The 19,558-nt window shown below is 40.0% G+C and overlaps 1 protein-coding gene across 2 annotated transcripts; it reads right to left on the bottom strand.

Moving 5' to 3' along the window:
* Positions 1-867: 867 nt before the first annotated feature.
* Positions 868-16,154, bottom strand: c13h1orf210 (chromosome 13 C1orf210 homolog). 2 transcript variants are annotated; one of them, XM_061738677.1, is made up of 4 exons: positions 16,011-16,154; positions 6,447-6,911; positions 6,068-6,232; positions 868-4,112 (listed from the first exon to the last, which is right to left on the bottom strand). In XM_061738677.1, exons 2-4 carry the CDS (start codon positions 6,493-6,495, stop codon positions 3,919-3,921), a joined length of 408 nt encoding a protein of 135 aa, XP_061594661.1. In that variant the 5' UTR covers positions 6,496-6,911; positions 16,011-16,154; the 3' UTR covers positions 868-3,918. The 2 variants fall into 2 exon arrangements, with proteins under 2 accessions (XP_061594661.1, XP_061594659.1); XM_061738675.1 differs by having other exon boundaries at positions 869-4,112; positions 6,047-6,232.
* Positions 16,155-19,558: the final 3,404 nt, after the last annotated feature.

Raw genomic sequence — 19,558 nt, 5'->3', positions numbered from 1 at the left:
TGGAACCAGTATTCATTCTCCAAAAAAGAGCTATCAGAATTTTGCACAATGCCGGTTATCTAGAACACACCAATCCATTATTCATTAAATCCAAAATAATACAATTGTTCGATATTGCAGAGTTAAGGACTGCACAGATAATATACAAAGCCAGAAATAACTCTTTACCTGGACAAATACAGCAAATGTTTCAGGAAAGACTAGGGAGATATGAATTAAGGGAACCAATTCATTTTAAATTACAGACATGTAGAACTACAAACAAAACATTTTGCATTTCAAACAGTGGAGTGAGGCTATGGAACAGTCTGAGTGAGGAGCTGAAACAATGTCCAACCATCTACATGTTCAAAAGCAAATACAAGGAAATATTTTTTGCCAAATACAGGGAAGAGGAGACATGAGGTAGTGATTGTGTGGGGATTCAGCATAATGTACGTATATAAAATGGTATATATAATACTATATTGTTTATGATAAGATGTGTTTATATATGTATATATATATATATATATATATATATATATATATATATATATATATATATATATATATATATATATATATGTGTGTATGTATATGTGTGTTGTGGGTATAATTTTTTGATAAAGTAAAGCTTGCTGTTTTATTTTTTTCTTATTTTTATTTTCAAGCAAAATTGAAATAGAAAATAGGGGTAGGACCCAATAAGTTTTTTACTTCCTCCTACTCCTTTTCGGGCATGAAGGTTTATTTCCCTTTGATTTAGTTTAATGACTGTTTATTTGTATTCTTTTTTGTTTTGTGAAATAGTTTTTTTTTTTTCTGTATGCTCGAAATAAAGATTTCAATTCAAAGGGCCCACTTGGGTTTGCTGATCTTGTTGACTCAGGTGACCCAGATAATACACCCATTGTGGGTCCGTCTCCACTGGCAACCGCTGCAAGCTGCTCACATGGGGCCCAACATGGAACCCCGAAGCTATGGGGGCCCATTTTCAGAGCTTTCTCCGACGGACCCCACACACAAATGTTGGTTGGGTTGAAGGAGAAAATATTCATGAGAAGTTTTATTAAAAATAGTGGAGACAAAACACACACTGTGATGCTGCTTCAGTCAGATTTTTATTGAAGTTTCAATCTTGACGGCCGTTTTGGGAGTGAGTGTTGGGACGGGATGCCAAGCAGATTAAGTGCTGAATTTATATACATTCACTGTTTGTTGTCCTGGAAATGGTTACATTTGACATCGACTGCTGAGTCACAATAACTCATCTTTTCTTATACGACAGACTCATATGATGGTAATGTTGTTCATAGTTTATATAAAAAAAGACACATCAGTGCATCTAAGTTGATGGTGTAACAGTGGAAATGAAAGATAAAGCTGAATTGCTTAAATGTTTTTCCCTTCTTCTGGAGGAAAAGTTTTTTGAAAAAAAATCTTAAAAAATAAAGAAAAGAAAGGAAAATAATGACTGGTTAAATTACCATGTTTTCATTTGTTTGCCATTTAGAGTACAGTTGTACATGGCTTTTAATTCTAGCACGAATCAGTTATGAACATTTTAAACAATCATACATGTCATCCTTTAAAAACTGGTTTTCCAAGGAATATTCCCTGGAAGTTCTCCTCACTTATAGATTAAATGTGACTGTGTGGCTTAGAATCTTTAATTTAGTTTCAAATGAAACAGATTTAAAAACATTCCTTCATTCAAAAAAAAAAGTTTTTCACTTTTGCAACGTATTTTTTTACGAACAAGCAGACATATGATACTCTTTAAACAAGTAAATGACCAAAGATGAACAAGCCATTCTTTGCAAAACAGAAATCTCAGTAAAGCTGAGAGTTGGACAATTACAGAACGCGTGAGCTTCATTTGTTTAGTACACTTACAGCCAATGTACATTTCTCTAAAATGAAAATACAAGAAATCATAATAAAGAAAAAAAAAAGAGCAATGAGAAACTAGTGAGACAAAACATAAAAGAAAATAAGTAAAAGTATAACAAACAAATTTAACAAAGCTCCACTTAGAATAACAATCCAGACGGAAAAACAGATAAAACAGACCGGTGTGTTTTTGATATAGTCCCATAAACAGCCAGCTTAAGTTAATTTGCTATTCCAGAGCGTCTATGCATTTGTACTGAAATCTCAGTCCCCTTTCCGGTTGACTCGTGGATGTGGAACATCAGAGAGCTCCTGTGTCGTTGATCTGAGCACCCATCCTGGATTATACCTGTACAGCATCATGCACGGTGTAACGCAACCGTTTAGCACCTTGGAAACTGGAGCAGCTCTGTACTGGATGCAGAACGTCATAGAAAGCCGAGAGCTCCCAAAACTGGCATGATGTGTCTTTGGGCATCTACTTTGAATGTATTCTCAAATAACCACTTATGAGTCCAATACTGGAGCAGATCTTTATAGTTCCATGTGCTTCCTTTCCAGGAACCATGTGTGCCATCGATGTGTGAAGCAGCCACTCGAGGAACCAGTTTGTGCTGCTTTTAGCTTATCTCTGCAACGTTTCCTCTCATGCATAAATCCAATGTGCTGTGTTATTTCTTTGGCCATGGTACCCATGGATTGACATGCATGGAAATCAGTCTTACCAAACTTAAGTCAGTGCCCTGGGTCATTTTAAACTTTTTTTTATATGTGATTCACAACAGAATCGTAGGACAAAGAGTTTTTAATTAAAAGTCTAATTTTAAGAAGCAATGGTTTATAGATTTCAATTCAACACAAAAATATTGAGAATTTAGTGAGTAAAGCCATGGAGCAACTTCTTGCTCCTTTGTATTATCCTGCCATGATGGCAGAGGAGAATCGTACTATTTTGTGGATTAAACAATGAACTGGTAAAGTCTGTACTGAAGAGAAATTGACGGGCTGCAACACCTCACATTTGGTCAGTCATAACTCACTTTCTTTATAATGCTCATGAAAGTGTCACCAGACTTTGACAGATGTGTCCTTATTGGCTATAACTACATGGATGTGGCTTCTGTGTAAATTATATCAAAAGTCGTTATCAGTCAGTTTGTTATTTAAGCCCTGCAGTTACGAGGACAGCATTACAGAAGACCTTCATACCAGCAGGGAAGCACGGTGGTGGGCAGAGATGTTTTAGTCTGGAAATGCTTCCCTACATCAGAGGCCCAGCACAATGTTGTCACTGATCCTGTTATGACATTTAGTACATTTTTGGAGATATTGTGAGACTAGCTGTCTGAACGGTAAAGTTGAGCCAATAATGAACCTTCCAGGGGTAAAAAGGATACGAACAAATCCCTCCAGGAACGTCCTTATGGAAGGAATGTGGGATTCTAGTCGAGTCAAAGCCCACTTCAGCAGATTCAAAAACCAAAGCAGTTCACGTCTGAGGGAGTTTTTCATGTAACTGGTCAAAAATGTCCTGAAACAGATTAAGTTTTGACTTCTGAGGCCTAGGGGATTCTAACTGTAGTGATAACAGAATATGATCATGTTTGCTGTAGAAATTACTTAAAAAAATTGCAGAATCCATATTTTTTCAAAGACAATTAAATGTTTGTTTCTTAAAATAAGTCAAAATGCCAATTCATTTTTTATTATATATTTTTATTATTTTTTCTAATTCTATTTATTCTATTTTTTGTCTGTAGATATTTCTGAGAGTTTAACCAACTAAATGCTTCCAGTGTGCTAAAATTATTGATTAATCCCTTAGGCGTAATACTGCAACCATATTATTGTACCTTCTTCTTCTTTTTTGAGATGAAAATGTAATTTTCTTCGAGGAAGCGCTCACTAAGTTTCCGCTTGGTGAAGTGTTTTATGCTAGAAAGCATTCATTAAAAAAATAGGAACTGGGAGTGAAGTCTGGGGCTCGTGGGCTTTCCGGCTACGCCGAACATTTTCAGAGGGGGATGAGTAGTGACAATCCCCCTAAGTGATGGTGAACTCGATCTCATCCAGCTCCTCCTCCGTGTCCGGGTCCATGTTCTCCGCAGCTCTCTGAGCGCGGACTCTCTCACTGACCGGGATGTAGTTGTCTTCTATGAAGCCGTCATCATCCTCCACCATCACCGCAGGGATGTGGTGGGGGATTATTCCACGGCCCACATGTGTGTCAAATTCCACTGAAAGAAAAAGAAACAAAAGAGAAAAAAATGTCAGGTAAAGTTATCTTCAATGTAATTTTTTTGTTTTTTTAACCAACTGGGCTTTTAGTTGTTGTTTTGTCAGCTTAGAAGCAGCAGAAGAGAAAAACGTTAACTGCTTTAACTGGAGCCACTTTGGAGCAGCATCTAACACAGTAAAGTCAACACTTGAACTGAGGGATGTCTCGATTTTTACCTACTAATCAACAGTGTTTACTTTATTCCTTATTCAATAATTTTATTTATTTTTAAGGACGGTGCATATTCTTGAACACTTGGTACAAATTGATTATGGTGTGTAAATTTGCTGGATCTAGCTGAAAGCTCATCGCCACAGTCCTCCCAGAAGGAAAAGGAGAAGAACAACAACAAAAAACAAGCAGTATGAATGACATAAAGAAGAGGAACTGCTACATCACAATATTGTATAAAAATGCTGGGCAGACTTCACATGAATTAAAAAAAACATGTTCAAGAGTTTCAAAGTTTTCAAAACTTAAAAAGTGACTTCTCTCAATAATGACTCAATGACAAACACTTGGTTGTCTTTCTTTATAGTTGTTCCACCTCTTAGTTTTTTGCTTTTTTGCTTTTTTTCGAGTCCTGACATTTCTGAGGGCAATATGATCCAAAACATAGCAAAAGTGGGGTGAAGTAAAGAAATGTTTAGACTTCAGTTGAACCAAGACTCAAGCTCTTGGTATTTTTATTTCTTGTTGCTTCGGCCCCTGTGGAGCACAACCAAAATGATGGTATAGACATGGTAACGTGTGATGCCCACAGAAGTACGTGAACCTCACAGGTTTTAAGAGGTTAAATATATCAGCTCACACACACACACACACACACGCACACACACACATATACATACACACACGGAACATACAAACACATAGCCACACATACACACACACACACACACACACACACATAGCCACACAGACATATACATACACGCACACACACACATATAGACATACACACTGGCTTGTTCACCTGCACGCTTGCTCTGTAGTTTTTGGGGTTAGTTAATCGCGGTAGCTTAGCTCAGACTGTGATTGGATCTCGAGATTTGGGAAGATTAGAGGTCGTGTTTTGGTCAGCTCCGTGTCGGTTTCGTGTTTCGTTTGTGGCTTTTCTTGTAGATTTCCAGTGCCTCTGCGTGCTCTTGCTTCCTGGGTTAGCAGTGGATGTCACCCCCCCTCTATGTATGTGTATGCGTATGTATGCGTATATATGTGTATATATATTAAATATAGTAACAATGCACATATATATGCCTTAGGTTTTTACCAGCATGGTATCAAACATTACTGTAATATGTTTGCAGACAAGGTAAAAAAAACAAACATATCAGATGTTTAAAGACAAGTTTGAGAAAAAATTTGGTAATTTTGAAGCTGATGGTGGAAATACACCTCCAAAAAGTGCAATGGGGTAATGCTTATCTTGGGAGAAGACAGTCATTCTTGTCTGAGGTAAGATTTGAACCCTCAATCTTCTTTCTTGTGCTTCGGTTCAAACAATTTTTAATTGATGAAAGGTCTCCTGGAAAAAGCTTAGGGTCTTCTAGTTGATGGATTCAAGGCCAAGATACTCTTTTTAATTCCCAATAATATCACATAGCTGTTGTCCATTACTTTACGTAAGTAGGTGCAAGATGCTCCTCCAGGTGTCTCTCTTTTAATGCCACTTACAGTTCCACCTTTTTGTTGCCCATGCCCACCCGTACATATCAAACTTTAAACGTCTGATGTTTTTTCTATGAGATTTGTGGATCAAAGCAAGTCTGCTTGAGTTTATTATGCACAGCATTACATCTATCTCTGAAATGGGGTTGTAGATGATCAAACACACTATTTTAGAGACACATATGCAGTATTCTGTAATATTTATAAAAAACTCCACCAAACCTGATGGCTCACAGTGGCTACCATGATCTGCGTCTCTCAGTCGTGTGTGTCTGTAGCTGGCCAGGTAGCGCCGGACCACCTGGCATTTAGCCAGAATGGCGATGAGAATGGAGACAGAGATGGCTGTGACCAGGACGCCCACAAAGAACTCCCAGTTGTGACTGGGATATGTCCCAATGATAGTATCTGGAAGACAATATCATAGAGAATCACACAACTAGATCATACCAGCCAGTCACAACCTGACCTTGTGACTGACTTCTGCCTTAGTGTTGTGTGGTTTTGTGGAAAAGCACTTTAATTCCCAAGCTGAACATAAACCACAGTGTCAACATCTTGGGTTTTCGCAGCAGATTAAAGTGTTTGAGAGACTTTGAAAATAATTAAAGTGTGTTCTTACCTTTTCTTGCTGCCGTTGGTGTAATAGTCTCATTTGCTGATGATTCCATTTGGCTCTGTTGTTATTTGTTCTGTCTTTCTTGGTGCAAGTCTTTAAATGTGTTTTGAGTTTAATGAAATCATTAACTCTTGCATGTAACCATTAAATGTGTCCCCGTCTCTCTACGAGATCTGAGAGAACCTTGACCTCATGTTTTTTTTATCTCTCTGTCTCTTCTCACCAGCGTTGTTGTGTTATGTTCGTTGGTAGAACCTAAATGGGATGTGGAGATGTTGCAGGGCAGGCATCTCCCCAGATGAGGGAGGTAGTTGTTTGCGAGATTTCCGTTGACCACAGGGAAGTAGGACCTTCAAAGATCCACTAGGTGGCAAGATTGAGTGACGCGGGCCTTTGTTGGTACCAACTGAAAGGTGGTGCAAAGCTGAAATATGAGCCAGAGTCCTCTGGTTGCAGTCAAATCAGGCTCTGTGGAAAGGAGAATAGGGAAATAGTATATTAGGATTAGTGTGGATCTTGTTATTTTTCACACTTTTTTTTTCTCAAAAGCATCAAAAGCTTCTTCTTTTATCTTGAGTAAAACTGAAAATGCAATTCTCTGAAACCCCACCAGCATTGTTGCTGAGGATCCATTTGGATTCTTTGTGGCATTGAATACATATTTTATAACTCAACCACACACAAAGAACACTTAACAATCAAATGACCTAAATATTTCACTTAGTATCTATGAAGAGTGTGTATCTCATCATAAAAAGGAGATGCCGCGAGGGTCCCTAGAATCCAAAAAGTCCTTACTGAGTGCGAGCTGTCAGGGTTCATCCACAACAGGAAAAGTGTGTCACAAACAGGAAGTCCCACATACTGGAGAACCTTCCTTCGTGGGGATAACTGGCAAAACAACACTGGCAAGAATCACTTTTGTGTTCGTGTGTTGTGAATTTCTTGTTAAGCAAACACCAAGCCATCTTTTGTTTCCAGCCTCATGAATCTGGATATTAAACAGAATCGTCCGTACCACTGTTAACATCTGTTAGATATATCCTCAAATCCCATGTTAGCATATTACAATTTATATATCTCTTTTATTTAGCAGACTGAAGAAAAATGTACTGTAATGTGTGAAAAAACTAAGTACACCTTTTCAAAAGAGCAGTTAGATCCACATGCACTTAATCAATTGATCATCATTAGGTGTAACCACCTGTTTTCTGGTCTGGAACATTCTGTTGTGCGTTAACACAATACCAAGGATGAACAATATCAGCAATGATCTAAAACAAGCAAATGTCACTGACCATTGAACTTGGAAGGAATATAAGTCAGTGTCCAATATTGTCCTGTGGTGAGAACGATTTATTTCACATGGAAAACTTACAAGACAGTTGCAATCAATCTTCTAAAGAGTATTTATCCCAGCAAATCTAGCAAAAGGTCAGAGCATGCAATGCTAAAAGGAACTGCTAAAACCCCAGGAGCTGTATCTCAGACACTACAGGCCAACGTTTGCATGTCTGGTGGTAACGAGACAGAATTCATTCATTCATGCCTTTCAGCTATTCACAAATGTATTCGCATTTAGTTCTGAAATCTCTGAGCTTTTGATGCCAGGGGTACCCCTTTATCATCACTTTCTGATGCATTGCAGAGCAGGAAACTCTACATGACCCTAAAGTGATGCATTTGGTTATCAGACCAAGAAGCTGTTAAAGGGGACCTATTATGGCATCTAATACCAATTTTAAACAGGTCTTGAATTTCTTAAAAACAAGCTTTTGATTGTTTTTGCTAAATAAATGAGAAATTCAGCCTCTGAGCCATGTCTTTAGAATCCCAGTCTCTAACCATTATCAATGCAGGATTCTGAGTGGGCGGGGCTATGATAATGAGACACTGTGCTGATTGGCTGCCTGAATGACGCGATACACCTTTACGAAAAAATGGCGGAAGCTCCGGCCGGCGGAGTTAGTTGTGGGCGGGGTTTCACGCATCGGAGGCCAACCTATGTAAATCGCATTTTCGTTACGTAACGAAAGGGAGCAGAATCTGAATGGCTCGTAGAAGCCACATCACACTGGGCGGCTCATCCGGGCGGCTGTACAGACACTGCAGAATTTGGTTGCTTTCCTCCTTCTCTGAGTTGGCAGGCTGAGGGGAGACCACTTTATATATGTTAAGGCAAGAGAAAACGTGTTTTTCATAATAGGTCCCCTTTAAAATGGTCATAACATGCTCCTGGCCAAGTAATTGAGAAGTTCAGAGTGAAAAGAGATTAAGATGACAATTAGAAAAAATAAAAGATCAATTATGGGAACCTGCAAGATTAAGGCAATACAATACCAAAATGGCGAACGGATACCACAACAGTGAAGGGAATACGCAAGTATACAAAATTGATATCAGTCCACACACTACCCATCCTCCACTCCCATAGCAGAGGATACCGACAGTGAAGGACGTGCTACCTCTTCGTCCACAGGTAAAGCTGCCTGTAAAATGTCAGATGAAGATATTAACTATGGTAATTGCCCCCCCCCCCCCTTTTTTTTATTGCTTGACCTTGTAAATTATGTTAATTACACGTCTGGGCTGGGCTTAACAGGTCAGGCAGACGGCTACAGATACAGCTACTGTACATCATGAGTAATGAACTGTTTAGGGGGTAAAAATCTAAATGTAATGAAACAGATAACTGGGCACTGCACAAATACACCAAGGTGTTCATCCTTTGCTTTGTGGAAAAGACTTGAATTAAAAGTATACCCACATCCCCAGGGACCACTACACCACTGCAGTGCAGCATATCAGAGCGTTCAAGTGGGGCGATAGTTTGGGTTTACTTTGCCGACAAAGGACTGGGACATCTTGCAAATGTTTAATCAGCCTCAAAATTCTATAGTATTGGGGAGTCGAGTCTGACTCCATCTGTCCAACAGCTGCAAATAAAATCATGCACCACACCAGAAACCTATAATAGAATGGCTGAAAAAATGTAAATGAATAATTATAAAAAAACAGTAATGATCATGTTGTTGCAGTGTTCCAGTCAAAGTCCAGATCAGCTCAAGACTTTGCACACACAAAGTCACGTGAACATTATTGCAGGCTGTGTTGTGAAGCAGATTGGGACACTTCTGCTAATTGCAGTGTCAAACAGAAAGTGGTTTCTTCAAGCTTATGCTGCTAATGATGGTGTTACAATGTTCAACATATGAATGAATGAGTTGGAAATGTACTTGACTTTTTTCTAGCGCTTAATTTATCCTCTGCACTTTCGGTCAATTGTTTTAAATCAATGATATTACTGTGTGATATGTCATGGCTTGTTGCTCATCATAGGTCGCATTTACCTCACACCAAGAACTAGTGAGGATCAGGCAGATTCTGTTTTTCTATAATATGACTCTACATGTAAAATGACACGGCAGCACAGTGGCTTAGTGGTTAGCACTGTTGCCTCACAGCAAGAAGGTTCGACTGGCTTCGGCGGGAGTCTTTCTGTGTGTAGTTTGCATATTCTCCCCGTGCTTGCGTGGGTTTCCTCCGGGTACTCCGGCTTCCTCCCACAGTCCAAAAACATGCGTAGTAGGTTAATTGATGATTCTAAATTGCGTGTAGGTGTGAGTGTGAGTTTGCCTGGTTGTCTGTCTGTATATGTGACCCTGCGATGGACTGGCGACCTGTCCAGGGTGTAACCCCTGCCCCCCCTGTAATTAGCTGGGATAGGCTCCAGCAGACCCCCGTGACCCTGCAAAGGATAAAGCGGGTATAGAAAATGGATGGATGGATTGATGTAAAATCACAAAATTGAAAGAGGATGCATGTGCTTTAGTCATTGTTAAATGTTAGTTTCAGCTATTAAATGAATTATAAAACACCATAGTTTGATTTCTACAACTCATTCTGGACTTTCCCTCCTGTTTATGACCAGGCATATTGATGTTACCGGTGGCTCAAATGCAAATATAATCCTGTCATCCACAGTTCCTTGTGTGTGCATGACAGACGACCTTTATGTACTCTTATTTGCAAAAAAAGCTAGATATTTGCATGCATTAGTCCAAAAGAAAGCTCCTTGTGTTTCCTGCACCGTGCATCTACAGAAATGTAGCCAGACCAGTTTAGCCATGCTTCTAACCCATATGTTCTCTATATGTGTACATAAGAGAATTATGTTCAAGATAAATGACTACCGCCTGTATTTGTATACTGCATCCACTTGGATTTATATGCACTGGTCAAAGTTTTCTGCCTGGAACACAATGTTTGGACAGTAAGGTGTACATAAAAGCTTGTCGTTGCGGCTGTATGTTTTAGACACTGAGGCAACGAGAAGAGAAGAGCTGCAAGCATATGTACAGTATGTGCTGAACAGTTCTTGGGGCTTATTTAATGCACATTGTGACTCGAGAGCTCCTAAAAGGTCAGATGTCTTCCTGGGCTTTTTCTCCTTTTGTATTTGAGTCAATGTGGGACTGCTACCGTTATGTAACAGCCAGAAATTGGCAGAAAAATCAAGATGACATAAAAATTTAAAGTGGCCAATTTCTTGTTTTATATACGCATTATTTTACTTTTGTAATTACTGTTTTGGTGGTTCAGAAGCTAATTGAAACATCATTTTGTGTATGAAAGCACACATAATAGATCAGTTTTATTAGCCCATTTTATTAGCCCTGGTAACTCACCCTCTTTGAGAACTGTTTTCAAGCTTAACCTAAAAAATAAAAGAAGATTTAAGATTCTGCATGTCCCTGATTGTAGTCTGCCAGGATGTGGGTTCGTCAAATGCAATTTTTTGTTGTTTCAGTCTCTCTGTAGTCAGAAGTTTGAATGACGATAAAGTCCCAACACATAGATGGGAACCATGGTGGCTCTGAGAATAAGAATGAGTCTATGGCTTTCTTTAGCTTAGTTGCATTTGCAATACACACATATGTGTGCCAATTTAACACAAAAGAAGTTTGGCTTCATTTCATTTTCTGTAATTACTTCACTGAAGCCCTGAAAGGTGAAAAGGAGGTTTCTTGCTAGTTTTTAATTATTAGTTAAACACTTTTGAATTTCTCCCAGTCTCTAAATTGTGGTCATTTGTTATTTCTATTTGTCTTATTTTCTTGGATTGTTGCTAATCATCCAATTAGATGGAAACAGCTCAATGCATTTAGGCTTGTCGACATGGCCAAGATAACTTTCTGAACCTAAAATTGAGCATCAGAATGTGGAGGAAAGGGGATTTTCGTAACTTGGAATGTGGTATGGTTGTTGATACCAGATGGGTTTTATAAGTGCTCCAGAAGCTGCTGATCTACTGGGATTTTCACTTAAAATCATCTTTGGCTTTACGGGGAATGGTTTGAAAAGAGACAGACTGGTTGCATTACTTTTAGCACACAAAGGGACTTACAGCAATGGAATATCATCAAGCTACAGTATCATAGTAGATCACATAGGAGGTGCAGATAAGATGGTATTTAAATAAGTGCAGCTAAATGCCACTAGAACAACGTGTAAGTGCTTGGGAAGTTAAAGGAGGAGCGCAGTTCATGACAGAAGGTGTTCTTGGAAAAGGATAATTTTCAACACCTTCTTGAACACAGAGAGGGATGACTCCAGGCTTGTCTGCACTGCAGTGATAACTTGTTCCACCACTGATCTCCTGAAGGGGTGTAAGCCTTGATGGTCGAGTTCATACAGGCAGGAGTGGACTCCAAGATCACCTTGTAGCCAAGTGATAGAGACTTTTATACAAGCAACCACAGGTAGCCGGTAACACAGGTAACAGAGGTGTGACGTGTCCCCTTCTGGGATGATTAAAGACCAGACGCACCATTGCGTTCTGGACCCATTTGCAGCAGTTTGATTGCACAAGTTGGAAAGCCGAGGAGGACATTGCAGTAATCAAGGCGGGATATAACCATAGCCTGTACCAGGAGCTGAGTTGCGTATTGAGTCAGGTACGGTCTTATTTTTTTGAATGTTGTAAAAAGAAGCACGACTGGGACACTGAGGCAACATGGTTTCTACTATACCATGCTTTTCTATGGCAGAAAAGCAACAGTAACTCAAATAACCACTCCTTCCAACCAAGTTAGGTAGAATGCCATCTCTGAACACACAACAAGTTGACCTGTGAAGCTGATGGGCTACAGCATCAAAAGACCACACCGGGTGTCTCTCCTGCCAGCTAAAAGCAGGAAACTGAGCATTCAGTTCACACAGGCTCACCTGAACTGGATAATAGAAGTCTGGAAACATGCTGTAGCGTCTGATGGATTGTGATACCAGCTGACACATTCAGATCGTCACAAACATGAAAACCTTCAAGGCTTTGTATCAAAGGCTCTGGCTGCTGGTGGTGTAATGGTGTGGGGGTGATAACTCCTTAGTCACACTTCGGTCCCCTTAGTACCATCGTTTAACCACCACAGCCTACCTGAGCATTGTTCCTGACCATATCCATCCATTTATGACCACCGTCTAACCATCTTCTGATGGCCACTTCCAACAGAATAACACCCCATGTCACCAACTTTAAATCATCTCAAACAAGTTCCTTGATTATGACAATTAGTCCACTGTCCTCCAGTGGCATCTACAGTCACCAGACCTCAAGCCAACATAGTAGTTGGGATGTGGTGGAACGGGAGCTTTGCATTATTGATGTGCAGCTGACAAATCTGCAGCAACTGGGTGATTGTACTATCTTAATGTGGACCAAAATGCCAGAGGGATGTTTCCAACACCTTGTTGAATCTATGCCATAAAGAGGTAGAGCATTAGCAAGGTGTACCAAAGGATGTGGCTGGTATGTATATATGTATATTACAGGCAGAGTGTTTTGGCTGTTCAGCCACAGCTATTAAAGTCCTTTCCGCTTCATCCGTCCAACTATTCTATAGAGCACTCTCAGCGGTAAACACGCCAACAGGGCTCCCTTTATCTCTTCCTCTTCTGTCCTCACATAGACAAAAGCACAACATAATAAACACACTATGCAGTACATGACCAGGCGCTGTGGGAGACAGAAATATGTTTCATACATGGTAAATCTAAAAGCAACTCCAGAGGAATCTCACTTTGTTACACTGAACGGTATTGTGAAAGATTTATGATGACCAAAGGGTGAACAATGTCCTCTATATGATCAAGGTGATTTAAACGTCAACATTTTATGCTGTTATTGTGTTTGAATGAACTCATTTGAACAGACTAATGAGCCATTAGAAGTTTGAAGGCTTCAAATTGGATTATATCACTTCAGGTAGCATCTTTTTACGTTGAGCTTTTGCTATCTTATGTTACAAAAAGCTTGAAAAACAAACAAAAATACCTATTTCAATTATCTTTATTTGTTCTAATGTACTCCAGACCAATTAAATGCATCATAACAGTGCATGATTACCCAACCCAACTACAATAACAACAACTTCAGATGCTAATGCTGAAACGCTTGTGTACTCTTTTTTTTAACATTCATTTAAAACGGTTTTTGCTCGACTGGTTGCAATAATTGCGGATATTCCTACAAATAATCACAAACGGTCCTCTCGTCAACCCTCAACCCTAACAAGCTGCAGAGCTGCATGTAAGACTCCCTCATCCCTCTCATCTCACTGCCAACTTCTGTATCTTTAACTTGCTTTGAAACGTGCGGAGGAGTCACGCCTTGCCATTGTTTGTCAGAGATAATAGGCATATAATCTAAATAAGCAGTGATTTTGAGCCAACGGGGGACATTGCTTTTTAGAGATTATTAAACTCAGATGGCTGTCGTATTTCAAGTTGAAAACTATGCTCTTGGAAAAAGCAAACAAACAAAAAAACTCTAATGTGTCATATTATCTTAAGGGGCCCACAATGAGGAAAAAGCCAAGCTTTGATAGAAACTGCTCCTAGTGCAACTAGTGATGGGTTAAAAAAGCTGGGTGAATTTACCAATGGGGATTTAAAAAAGCATCTAATTAATTATTCTTATCAAGGTAGATCTGAATCCTTGAGTTGTTTTAACCTATGAGGTAATAGACCCGGGTGATCCAGCGAGTGAGTGGTGAGGGTTTGTTTGGGGTTAAACAGCAGGTCGCTGGTGTTTCTGGCCAGTAGATCTGTCAGTGGGGAATATAGAAATAAAAAATATGGGAAAAAAGAGGAAATACTGTCCCTTGTTTTGAGCTTTCATTAGAAAGTGCATGAAGGGAGTAAAGAGACATTATTCAAAACAAATCATTGACATAACACTATCGCAATAATTAACAGCAGACAGACACATGCATTTGGTTAATGTTCTGCAGAACTTACCAATAAAAAACAGTTTATTGGTGGTTATTGTGACCAAGTTGTTAAAAAAAACAAAAAACATTGGTTTTGACTACCATTTGCAATGCATACAGCTTTGCTATCCAAAGCTTATTTAAAGGGGACCTATTATGAAAAACACGTTTTTGCTTGCTTTAACATATATAAAGTGGTCTCCCCTCAGCCTGCCAACTCAGAGAAGGAGGAAAGCAACCAAATTCTGCAGTGTCTGTACAGCCGCCCGGATGAGCCGTCCAGTGTGATGTGGATCTACGAGCCGTTCAGATTCTGCGCCCGTCGTTACGTAATGACGGGCGTGACGTTTGAAACCACGCCCACAACTAACTCTGGCCGGAACAACAACAACAACAACTCCACCGGCCGGAGCTTCCGCCATTTTTTCGTAGCGATGTATCGCGTCATTCAGGCAGCCAATCAGCACAGTGCCTCATTATCATAGCCCCGCCCACTCAGAATCCCGCATAGATAATGAGGTTAGAGAATGGGAAGATAAAGACATGGCTCAGAGGCTTAATTTCTAATTTATTTAGCAAAGACAATCTAAAGCTTGTTTTAAGACATTCAAGGCCTGTTTAAAATAGGTATTAGATGCCATAATAGGTCCCCTTTAACAGCTTCTTGGTCTGATAAGTCGAAGTAAAGTGAATAAGCAGAATGCTTGCCCGTTTATTCTCATTTTCAGTTGGAATTCATCCAATTCATTGGCCTTTAGCGAAGGCTAGCTGTATCATGCTGACAACTTTAACCTAAACTATCCCTCTGACCTCAGGTTGGTAGTTTGTCTGCTTGTGTTTACAGTTGCAGCACACAGATAACACAATCATAGCGCAGTAACAGCGAACCCAGGCAGCGCTACGGAGTCAGATTGAAGAAACAAAACGTGAATCCGAGTATAGATATATCTTGTAGCTGCTGCAAACCAATTTTCCTTGGTGTGGAAATCTTTAGTTGCATAAGCTCCTTTGTAGGACAATTGTTTTTTTTGATTTATAAAGGAGCAGTCTTCTTAACAGTGTCCTGTTCCTCAGTGTTACAGTTTCTTACTATTAAACCTTCAGTTTCAATAAACTGTAGGTCAAGCTGCAGCATGTAGAGTGATCTGGCACTGCAGCTTTTTCACATATTTCTTCTCAGTTGAATCGTGTGGAGAATAATTATATTCACTTCAAAATGCCCTTTGCCCAATCTGCAGATAATAATGTCAAAATCCCTCATATATATATCACGCCAGCTGTTCATTCAAAGGCTTACCTGTTGGTTAAAATCCCCTTTGCTTCAGAGTTTGCCAGCTTTCTGTCTGTCTGCACATCAGCAGCAACTTCTTTTTTTTTTTTTTTACTTTATCTTTCATGTAGAAATGTTGTGCAAAGGTTGAACGAGGTGTGCTCTGTGGCCGCTTCCCAGAAGGACAAGTTAATGAATAATGTTTATTACTAAGGTGTGCTCCCTCCCGCCTCTCGCTGCCCTTCGCTGTCCAATAAGGCGGCAGACCTGGTCAGAGGAAGTGCTGTCTTTCAGCCGGACCAGGCCAGGAAGAGGTGAAACATGGGTTAGAAGCAACGCTGTATTTATACATGACACTGTAACCAGCTCTTGTGAGCTCTGTTTATGAAATACCAAATGTTGTGTTGGTGTAGACACCCAACCTTGTGAGCAACAGAAATAATTGAGTTTGATATGTGGGTTATGGGTCTCGTACTTCCTCTAGCGGGGGTGTGCACTTGTAGATAAATGCTTCAAGTGTCAGACTTGGCTTTGTTGATCTTTAAATTAAAGCCTTAAATGCAACAGGAAGTAGGACAAGATGAAGTTACAGTGAGAAGGAGATTTGTTTATGTAAAATGGAGAGCCTGAGTGGAGAGAGCAGCCCTCTGGTGGCTCTGAAAGGAAAAGCGAAGCGACCCTGAAAACAATAAGGCCACATCCTGGCCGCTCTGCATCTTTATCTCTCTTTCCTTGGGTCTTCCTTGTTGCCTCCCTCCGTCTTTATGTTCCAGGATGCTTCAGCTGCATATCTTGGGGGGTAATGGCAGGGACACAGATGGGTCGAGGTGGTGAAACAATAGCTCAGCTGCACAGATGCTGCTGAGCCTACCAGCAGCTGCCTTTTCAGGCCTTTATCTGTTCACTATCATCAGATTTGACTGTATCTGTATCATCTTATTTAGGTTGGAATTGTGGCTGCAGTGCAGAAGTGAATGATGTTAAGAACGTGGCAAAGGGAAGTGAATGTTTTTACATGAAATCTGTATATATGGACAAGATTTAAAGTTGTTAACAATCTGCTGCTTATTTATACAACAAGCAGAGAAGTAGCAATAATATAATTTGGAGTCAGGTTACTGGACATCTAATGATATCCGCTGCGGTGGAAGTGCAGTATTCATTCACTCAGTTATGGTTTCTACATCATCTCAGCACCGTGCTTATCTTTATGCTGCTTGGCTTGAACTAACAAAAGTATTTAAAGGATAAAAAGAAGTTAGGTAGGCCATTCATATCAGCAAAATGGAGATTGGTCTTAAGAGATCTGTTTCAAATGAGACTTTTGTTATCGGCCATTCATATTAACTGGTGTCATCCACATTTCAAACCGTTGACCTGCCTTGTGAGTAAAAACATTTACTACTTTAAAACATATGCACAGAAGGTGCACTTCTTTGAAAAAGACAAAAACTAGTTTTAAAAAGCAAGAAAAACTTTTTTTTTTTAATTAATTAATAGAATAATTAAGATCTAAGGCAATAATTAAAAAATCATTAATTAACACAGACAGATCATCAAGCTAATGTGAAGCAAATGTTGGAAAGGTTGCCAGTGTAAAAGACAGAAAAAGTCATTGAGCTGCAGTTACGTGGTGAGTTTGAAAACATTAACTAGTTAGTTTGCTGGTGGGCCTTTTCACAAAACAGGGCTGAAGAAATAGACGTAAAACAGAAGCAAAGCCATGAAAAGGAAGATTTAAACACAACTAGTTGATGCTGAACTGGTGACCTGTCCAGGATGCACCTCTGCACTGAGCCTGGAGAGGGCTGGACAGGTTCCGGCTGACGCCGGTCACCTCACACAAGTGGTTAGAGACAATGGACTGGTAAATGGATAGTTCATTTTGAGGGGTGGGAGTGAATGAAAACGTGTTGTGGCCTTTTTTTTTATCTTGCTTTTTTTTTAATACTATGATGTTGAAAAAGTTGTCTATAGATAGACAGTTTATTGCTTTCCAATATAATATATTAAAATGTTCTTTACAGCATTGATGCGGATGGAGCTAATAAGTAACGTCTCATCATTCATATTATCACTGATCCGTGCACTCGTAGATCCGTGAAAATCTTTGCATTTGAGCAAATACAACATCACATGACCACTAACTTTTTCATTTACAAATAAATAAGCCAAAGTGCAGAAATATTGTGTGGAAAAATTGATTAAGTCATTACTGCTTCCATAGGAAATGGGAGGGTAATCAGAAGCTAGATGTGCTCCTAATCAAATAAACATAGTTAAATGATTAATGATTGATTAATTGATATGATGTTGTTGATTGATATGAATGATTGATTACTTAGTGCCACCATAAAAACAACTACAGCCCCATTTCCGCAGCCCGTTTGCTCTGCCCTGTAGCGCCTTTAATCCACCCCTCTGTGCTGTGAGATTATTTCCCCCTGCTTCCGATACTGATGAAAGGTGTAATGGAGGCACAAGATGTCCCAATGAGAGTGAGAGAAAGAGATTAGCTGGGCTGTATTACAATGTTTTTTCATTCAACTTGGAGCCCTGGCTGCTGGCTGGGTGAACCGTGCTGAAATATTTCCACCAGCTGAAGCCAGACCATCGTCTCCTAAGGCCGGCACTGTTGCGTGCGTCCTGCAGGAACAACCAGGTTACATTTGTTTTACTTTTCATTTAGAGAAATCAGGACGCTTCAATGCTTCGTGAAAGCACACAGTGAGGAGGAGGAAGGAAGAAGCTTCGTACCGCTATATCTGAGTGAAAATGACTTGTGTTAACCAGAAATCTGAAGTCACATGACTGCTGTAACTTTCTGCTGCAGTATTGGTGCACTGCATTATGGGACATGATCAGTTACACACAAATTGTGTTGCTTGTATCGTGGATACTCTGTTCTATATTTTGGAAAACTCAGTGACAATGCTCTTATGGTGTATTAATAGTAGCAATGGTTCAATTCAATTCAATTCAATTCAATTTTATTTATATAGTGTCTAATACAACAGATGTTGTCTCTAGACGCTTTCCAGAGATCCAGAACATGAACATAAACATAAACATAAACCCCCGAGCAATTATTATATAAACAATGGCAGGTAAAAACTCCCCTAGTGGGAGAAAAGCCTTAAGCCAAACAGTAAGGAAAAACTCCCCTTTAGGAGGGAAGAAACCTTGAGCAGGACCAGGCTCATCAGGGGGGACCCTCCTGCTGAAGGCCAGACTGGGGGAGTCAGGAACGTCAGCAGCACACAGCAGGCAGGTGGAAGCAGCAGCGGGATGACCAGAGGTGTGTGTGTGGGGGGGGGGGCATCAGCAGCACACAACAGTCATGTGGGGGGCGGGGGGGGGGTGCCAGGCAGGCGGAAGCAGCAACAGCAGACATCCACGTAGGCAGGTGGAAGCAGCCCGGGAACACAGGCCAGAACGCAACTCCCGAGGCTCCAGCCTGCAAACATGCACAAAAGAGAAAAAAGGGGGGCCGGCACAAGAAACTACAGGAACGATGGACAAAAATGATAGCTATGAGATATTTATAATAAATAAAAATGGTAATGGAGAAGAGA

The sequence above is a fragment of the Cololabis saira genome, chromosome 13, assembly GCF_033807715.1.
Source record: "Cololabis saira isolate AMF1-May2022 chromosome 13, fColSai1.1, whole genome shotgun sequence".
Classification (NCBI taxonomy): domain Eukaryota; kingdom Metazoa; phylum Chordata; class Actinopteri; order Beloniformes; family Belonidae; genus Cololabis; species Cololabis saira.
Note: the sequence above shows the minus strand (reverse complement) of the source record. Positions and strands in the feature narration are given on the sequence as shown.

Coding starts and splice junctions, on each gene's coding strand:
- c13h1orf210 (XM_061738675.1), bottom strand. CDS start 6,495: ATGGAATCATCAGCAAATGAGACTATTACACCAACGGCAGCAAGAAAA. Junction 6,233..6,446: donor ACCAACGGCAGCAAGAAAAG/GTAAGAACACAC, acceptor ATTGTCTTCCAG/ATACTATCATTGGGACATAT. Junction 4,113..6,046: donor TAGCCACTGTGAGCCATCAG/GTTTGGTGGAGT, acceptor TTTTTCTTTCAG/TGGAATTTGACACACATGTG.